Raw genomic sequence first — 8,414 nt, forward strand, 5'->3', positions numbered from 1 at the left:
GTTTGGGTGAGAGGCGGGAAACCAGCCAGAGTCCCGCCGCCTTTCCAGGATCGGGCTTTTCCATAGTGTAGGACGTGGGCGGGTACAGCTTGGTGTGCACCCGTGCTGGCAGCTTGGTCATACACAGCACAGTGACCTTGGGAGAAACTCTAAAGCACGTTTGTAAACGCGAGGGTCTTAATCCCAGTCTAACCGTTCTCGAGGATGAAGTAATTAACGAATTCATCTACTATCTAAATCTTATTTGGAGGAAACGGCTCAGTCGGTGTTTGGGAGCGACGACAGTAGTGTTATGAAACCCCAGCCTATTCGGAGAAGAGGGAAAGGGGACTGAGGGTAACTTGGAGAATGTCCACGCGTAAACACCCGAGGATGCCCCAGGGCCCAGGCGACTGGAGCCAGGCGGCTGAGGTCTCCCGCGATCCCAGCGCCACAGCCAGAGCGCGCTCCCAGCAACCGCGATTCTCGTTACGTTTCTGGCCGTAACGTCACGGCCTCCTTCGCCTCTGATTGGACGAACCCGTCCAATCATGTGACTTCGGCGAGGCATATAAATAGAGGCGAGGAGAAGGCGGTGGTCCGCCATTTCGTGGACGCCGGGTCAGCGAGAGCATCTGCTGGAGCCGGGAGGGGTGGGAAGCGGGAAGACCCATCCGAGGGTGTGTTGATTTGAGCGTCAGCTTTCTAATCCACGATCTCGGTAAGTGACTGGCGACTAAAGGAGTGTAATGAGAAATAGCACCTAACAGGACTGCGGAAGGACCAGGCCCAATGGCGGCGCCAGGTTGAGACAAAGAGACGCCGCCGCCATTTTGTGACGTTCGGCATGGGGCGGTGGCGGGGGCTTTTGGCCCATCAGAGAATGTACCTGGGCCTTGAAGTGGAGGTGTTTATAAACTTTTACGGGGCGAGGGGTAAACTGAGAAGTGGGATTACCCGAAAGTTAAGGCGAAGTGGGGGAGCCGCTAGCCGAATTGTATTCCGTGCTGCGGCCTTTCAATTTATGGCGCCTTTTTCCTCCCAACCCCCCCACGTTTTCTTTGGGAGCTAATCTGAAATATTTTTTCTCAAGTCACCGATCGAGATTGGACCTTTTGAGCTATATTACGCGGTTTCTGTACTCACCTGTATTTTTATTTAATTTTAATGTGATTTTTCTGTATCCTGTCAAATTTTTTTTTTTTTTAACCGAAGGATCTTGCTTGAATAGCCTTGTTCTCGTAGCAGTTTCCCGTTGATGGTTAACTCTGAAACGGTTTACGGCTAAGTTCTTAAAAAACCAATCTCCAGCAATGATTTGGCTTCAGAACTCCAGGGTACAGGGTGGGGTCATGCAAATAGGATGTATCTGGACTAGTTTTTTTTAATTGGATAAGCCCAGAGTGAGAAGAGCGTACTGTTCATGAGAAACCCTTAAGCTGGGTTATTGGGTTGGCTACTCTTTTGTAGTTGAAACCCGCCTACAAGTTGATTTTGATTCATTGTTGAGGTGATTTTTTTTGAAGATCTATCAAATGCAAGACCCCAAAGGGCAGTAAATATGTACTCTAAGAACCCCCCCGTGAAATTAACATAAATTTCCTTTTAAAGTGCAAATCTGTACATTCCTAGTGCTGTACGACCATCCTGCCTAGTTCCAAACCATTTTTGTTATCCCGAGGAGTCCTGTACCTTATTAAGCAGCTGTTCCCTATGTCCGCTGCCCTCTTCCCAGCTGCTGGTAACCAGTAATCTGTCTCTGGGTTTACTTGTTCGCTATCTCATATATGTAGAATCTTAGCATGTATACTTTTGTGTCTGGCATCTGTAATAGCATGTTTGTATTCATGTTGGAAGCATTTATCAGTACTTCATTCTGAATAATCATTGTGTGGATAATACATTTTGATTATCCGTTTATCTTTTGATTTTGGCTGTTGAGAATAGTGCTGCTGTGATGTACATTTTAAAAAAAATTTTAACATGGGACGCCTGGGTGGCTCAGTTGGTTAAGCGGCTGCCTTCGGCTCAGGTCATGATCCCAGCGTCCTGGGATCGAGTCCCACATCAGGCTCCTTGCTCCGCAGGGAGCCTGCTTCTCCCTCTGACTCTTCCTTCCACTCTGTCTGCCTGTGCTCGCTCTCATTCACTCTCTCTCTGACAAATAAATAAATAAAATCTTTAAAAAAAATTTTTTTTTAACAAACATATAATGTATTATTAGCCCCAGGGGTACAGGTCTGTGAATCGCCAGGTTTACACGCTTCATGGCACTGTGATGTACATTTATTTTTAAAAATCTAACACTAAGCTGCTTGAGGAGTGATGCTGGTTAAGTTTTTGTTTAGGAGGGCACACAGTACCATTTTTCAAGGGGCTCAGACTTAGCTACTGTCTTGTTTTAAGCATTTTTTCATTTGGTTTTTGTGTCTCCAGGATTTGCTTTGGCAAGTTATCCTACTTTTTCTTAAGAGCTTTATTTTTGAGATTAATTGTAAAAGTCCCTGATTCAGTGCCGAGATTGTAGTAAATGCCCCTTCGGTGTTTGTTTTCCTCTGTGGATTTTTCAGTGAGACCTTTTTTCCTATTACAATTTGTGCTGGCTTCCTGTATTTGTCAGTACAGATTAGAGAGAAATGGGTGTTTTAAGGGTAGTAGTTAGTTGGTTTTTAGTATTTCAGCATTCTTTTTTAAGGATCTGTTGTTAACTGTGTCAGTTATTAAATAAATGATTAATGTTTGGGGTATTCTTTTTGTTACAGAAATGCATCGTGATTCCTGTCCATTGGACTGTAAGGTTTATGTAGGTAATCTTGGAAACAACGGTAACAAGACTGAATTGGAACGAGCTTTTGGCTATTATGGACCACTCCGAAGTGTGTGGGTTGCTAGAAACCCTCCCGGCTTTGCTTTTGTTGAATTTGAAGATCCCCGAGATGCAGCCGATGCTGTCCGAGAACTAGATGGGAGGTAATTTAATGACTAATTTATACTGGTGATAAATATTAATATTTAAATTTTCTAGGACATGTGGCTTTTAGAAGGCTTCTTGGCAGTCTGAAGTTAATGTTATTAGAGACTTCTATAAGTCTTTGCTACAATGAAAAAGGACTGAACAGTTTTACTGGAGATACACAGGAAGGTTCCTTTTATTCAGGTGGTCAGTGAAGAGATGAAGTTTAGTGGGTCACTTCTTGGTGGGTGGATTTTTGCATCCAGAATGTGATTAAAACAGGGGGTATAGCTCAGTGGTAGAGCATTTCACTGCAGAATGTGATTAAAACATTTTAATCTACATCTCAAAGTGTCACCTGTGATGTCACCTTTGAGTTTCTGAATCAATTGGAAATCAGATATTCTTTTCAAATAAGAATGGTCACAGACTGACAATAATTGGATGAGGATTACATGGGGCTTATTATACCATCATCATTTATGTGTTTTAGATATTTAGGAAGGGTGAAGTATGGAGCTATTTCCTTTTGTTTTTATGGTGTACTCTTACTGGCTGTTAAGTAACACCTCAGTCTTAGAGGAAACAGGTGCTGCCCTTCCCCTCCTTCCTGGTCTTTGAGAACTATTGGATCTCATGAAACCAGGGGAAATGGTTAATACTTTAGATCGAAAAGTTAAGGGGTCTGAGTATTAACTGTAAAGCTGTATAAAGGGTCATTTATACAAGCAGATTATAGAAACAGATTTTTCCAGGTCCCCACCTCTTCCTAATCATTGTCCAAATAAATAATGGTTTATCTAAACAGATGTGGAACAACAAAGAGGTGGGGGATTACTTTTCTCAGCAGCAGTTTCCTAAGTGTCGGTTACTGAGTGACCCCTGAGGGGTGATGGTGATGTGAAATGGCCAAAATGCTTCAGTTCACAACCCACGGAGATGGGTTGTGGAGGGAGGAGAAAGACCAGCACATACAGTAAGATAATAAACAAGTGTTGGGATCTCAGGATCTCAAAGTCCCAGCAGGATGTACAGATGAACTAGTTGTTTGAAGATGAATCCATGGGTTTCACATTTGAAATGTTAATAAACAAAACTCCCCCATTTCCATGGAATTGAACAAAGCACTAAAATGTAAGAAAGTTTGTTTTCTTTATTAGAAAAACTTGTTTTGCTATTAAGAATTCTGTAGACATTGAGGTGTGTACTTTGCGAGAAGCTAAAATAGGAGTGCTTGCTTTTTGCTTTAATACACATCTCTTAGAAAGTCTGTTCAACTCTTTTAAATGTAATAATGTTTCTTCCCTTAGAACATTATGTGGCTGCCGAGTAAGAGTGGAACTCTCGAATGGTGAAAAGAGAAGTCGAAATCGTGGCCCACCTCCGTCTTGGGGTCGTCGCCCTCGAGATGATTATCGGAGAAGAAGTCCTCCACCTCGCCGCAGGTACTTGAGAGCGTGTTTAGAGGTATTGGTGTAATGGAGTAGCTAATAGGAGCAGGTATTTCTCTTAAGTTTGTTGGTTGGGTTTTAAACTTTGAAGAATTGGAGGTTTTTATGAAACATTGGCTGGGTGTAGTTTGGGGTATGTGAGTTGTGCTGAGTGTTGGCTTTTGTCTTTAGGTCACTGTTCATGTTGGTAGTCAGTAACTTCTATCTTGGATCTATCTTCTAGTTCATCTTCTAGTTGCATCTTTCCAAGTCTTCCCTTATACTTCAATTTAGGCCTTTTTCCATTTCTTGACTCCATAATGACAAACATTACATTCAACTCTAGCTCTTCACAAAAATGTATTTTCTACTATTAGCACGGTTGTAGTATTTATCAACCAGGCAGCTGTTGTAATGTTACAACTGGTAAAGTAGAAATCATTCTGAAACTAACTTAAGTCACTGACCGATAAAGGGGGCTAAAAAAGTAATCCCAGTCATCTATTCTTCAAACCCAAATAGGAGAGATTTCAGTTTTTTTATAATTGAAAATGACATCATTCTTGGACCAGGCAGTATTGTCTGGATGCTAACTCCACATCTCCTCAAACCTCCAAAATAGTTTCTATAGGACTGAATTTACCTCTTACAGGTGAGTGAAGTCCTTATAGGAGATAGGAGTTCAAAATCTTGCCCCTTTTGCTATTTTGAAAAACAAAACAACACACTGTTGCCCATCATAATAAAGAGTATTTGTTAGCTAAATAGATGGTTGTACTGATGGCTTGTTTTTCATTTTTTTTTTGTGCTTTTTGGTCCATCTATTAATAAAAATGAACCCCGTTACAGAGTCACCATCATGTCTCTTCTCACCACCCTCTGAGTCTGCATTAGCCAGTCAACTAGCCCTTTCAGCGTCATGTGACCAGCGCGCCCCATTCAGCTTGGCTGGTGTCGTTTCACATGACCCAGGCATGGCCAGTCGTCAGGTTGCACCGCCCTTTGGTTCCCGAGCATGCTGTTTTCTCTCAGCCTTCTCTCCAACCTTAACCAAATCGGCAGCAGCCACCTCGACCGCCCACACATTCCTGGCCAATCAGCTCAGCTGTTTATTTACCAAATGTCTTCACAACAACTACAGCAGCAGCCTTCGGCTAACAAAAAAGCAGGAAAAATCCACAACACCCCCTTCGCCAACCAACTAAATCCAACGCAACATCTGGCAAAACCTTTTCAGCAAATTCTTCCTGGCCGTCAGTCCGGCAGCCTCACCTCACCATTTCTAGCTTGTTGAAACCCAAAACTAGTAAGTTTTTCCTGCTTATACAGTTTACTGCTGGTTAAAATAAGGAGTAAGCGGCTTAAAGTAATTCTTTTTTCTGGATCAAAGGCTGGCTGTGCATAATTGAATGGTAACGTACATATATATTGCTTGAATAAAACTTTTAAGGGTGATAGGGAACTCATAATGTAACTAGACCTTCAAGTGAAACTTATTTGCATGTGTGAGATGCCAAACTAAAAATTTTAATAACTCTAACAGATTTAGCTTTCCTTTCTAGCAAAAATTTGTTGAATCCTATCACCTTTAAATGGTTTTACTAACAGTTTTCAAAATTTAAATTTTGGGGGTGAAGTGGGCCAAGCTTAAGGTAATTTTTTATGAGCCTAAACACACTCTTAAATGTGACGATCACAAATGCAGTTCTAATGTAGCACTTAATGGCATCAGTATTTTACACCTAGCGCGTTTTCACAAAATTACACTATCCACCTGGTACCTAAGTCTTGTCATGGACTTATAGGTTTGCATGGGTTCCAAATACTGGTTTATGGTACTGTTTTTGGAACTACTTGTGGGACTATATTTTGGTGTGGTGTTTGGGTAGTGGAGTTAGTTTGACATGAAGTTTTGCATTGGACAGATCTGCTGTGAAGCATTCTTTGTTAAAGTGAATCCATGGTTGGAATACCTGCTTTTCACTTGAGCTTTTGGTTCCTTAATCCTTCTGTGCCTGTTTTTCTTTTCTGGTTTTTTTTTCCTATTTTTTTTTTTTTAGTTTCATTTATTTATTTTTTTGGACGATGGGTGCCAGTTCTTCGGCACAATCACTGGGCCCAACAGTGAGATTGAAAAGTTGGGAAATGCCTCACGCCATAAATAATAATTGACAGTTAGCCTAATTTTCCTGTTTCTGCTTTTAGATCTCCAAGACGGAGAAGCTTCTCCCGCAGCCGGAGCAGGTAAATAACTAACTTTTTTGGTTACATTCTCAGAAATGACAGCATTCTGTTCTTAAACTGTTCTGTAAATGACATGGCTAAAGGTAAAAAGACTGTGGCTTTAGTAATGAATCAAGTGGTCTATAGAGCCAGTGTTGCAGGAATGAACCAGCTTCTCGTTTTTGAAGACTTTTTGCAGATGTTTGTTGTGTGTAATTCTGAATGGTCCTGATTTTCTTCCTCTGGTTTTAGGTCCCTTTCTAGAGATAGGAGGAGAGAGAGATCCCTGTCTCGGGAGAGAAATCACAAGCCGTCCCGATCCTTTTCTAGGTCTCGTAGGTAAGATCTTTAATGATTTAGACTGTTTATAAATAACCTAGTTAAAACAGGAATTGGTCATCTTAAGCCATTTTGATTATTTTTAACTATTTTTCCATAAAAGCCTTTGATGTAGTTGTGTTACTGAGAAATGTATGTAACTTTTGTTCTTGTTTTTCTAGCCGATCTAGATCAAATGAAAGGAAATAGAAGACCAGTTTGCAAGAGGAGTGGTGTACAGGAAATAACTTCATTTGACAGGAGTATGTACAGAAAATTCAAGTTTTGTTTGAGACTTCATAAGCTTGGTGCATTTCTAAGATGTTTTAGCTGTTCACATTTGTTTGTCTCTTGGAACAGTGACACATAAAGATGTAATTCTCTATGATTTGAATGGATCATACGAGGCATGTAATATCAAGAATTGTTACTTTACAATGTTCCCTTAAGCAAAATTGAATTTGCTTTGAAGTTTTGTCTTATATAGACTGATAATAAACCTCTTACTCCTGCCCAGCTAAACCTTGACATTTAATATTATGAGAACAAAACTGGCAAAAATTGAATGAAGTCTTTCTATAGCTGGGATAATAGTATGCAGCTGTAGTTAAATAAGCAGTCTTTAAAAGCTGGTGTGAACACAAGCCAGCAATAAAAATTAAGCTGCACTATTAAACTAGATTAGAGGTTTAAAAAAAAAAAAAGAATCCAACTAGTCTTCATACTGGGCAGGGTGTCCAGTTGGTATAGAATTGGAAGTTTCAAGAAAGTTAGTTTACCTTTGTTTTAGGTCATAAGTTCCTTACGTGATTGCTGTATATGAAAACATGGCTCTTTGTAACATTCTCTATTTGGTAATTTGAAACTATTAAAGATACCAGTGTTCTGCCAGTTTAAGGGTACATTGTAGAGCTGAACTTTGAGTTACTGTGCAAGATTTTTTTTTTTCATGCTGTCATTTGTAATATGTTTGTGAGAATCCTTGGGATTAAAGTTTTGGTTACAAATTGTTGTTTAACCTGAAAGCCTGTTTTTCCTTGCAAAACTAAAATCTGTGAGCTTGGTATCAAGTCCAGGTATAACATTCCTATTGGAAGCCATACTTATATTTTCTTGTAAAGTGCTTTTGAATTAATAAAATATTAGCATAATTGTGTAATAGTTGAACCCACTATTAACATAGTTCTTGTCCCATAGAAATCAGTTGGTTACACAAATCTTAGAAGAAACACAATTGAGGCTGAAGGGAACTTTCGGTTGTCACCTACATGATTGTTCCTACTTAACCATTTTTTAGGGGTAGGAGCTAGTTCAAAGACCATGATACTCTGTGACCAACATTTTTAAAGTATAGCAACATGGTACATTATAATCCAAAGTGACCCATTAAAAAAGGGTTTTATCATTAGCATGAGACCTTTGCAAAGCTTTAAAAATTGCTTCCATTTTATATAATTTGAGATGTTGCATGGGAATTCTAAATTGATCCATCATGATGTAAAATTCACTAT

At 40.1% G+C, this 8,414-nt stretch overlaps 1 protein-coding gene across 1 annotated transcript; it reads left to right on the forward strand.

The window, feature by feature from the left end:
* The first annotated feature begins 401 nt into the window (after nt 1-401).
* SRSF3 (serine and arginine rich splicing factor 3) lies at nt 402-8,070 on the forward strand. The gene is made up of 6 exons (XM_082732232.1): nt 402-700; nt 2,742-2,949; nt 4,243-4,377; nt 6,568-6,606; nt 6,838-6,924; nt 7,086-8,070. Exons 2-6 carry the CDS (start codon nt 2,744-2,746, stop codon nt 7,111-7,113), a joined length of 495 nt encoding a protein of 164 aa, XP_082588358.1. The 5' UTR covers nt 402-700; nt 2,742-2,743; the 3' UTR covers nt 7,114-8,070.
* Nucleotides 8,071-8,414: the final 344 nt, after the last annotated feature.

Source organism: Mustela nivalis (genome assembly GCF_964662115.1).
Source record: "Mustela nivalis genome assembly, chromosome: 5".
Lineage (NCBI taxonomy): Eukaryota > Metazoa > Chordata > Mammalia > Carnivora > Mustelidae > Mustela > Mustela nivalis.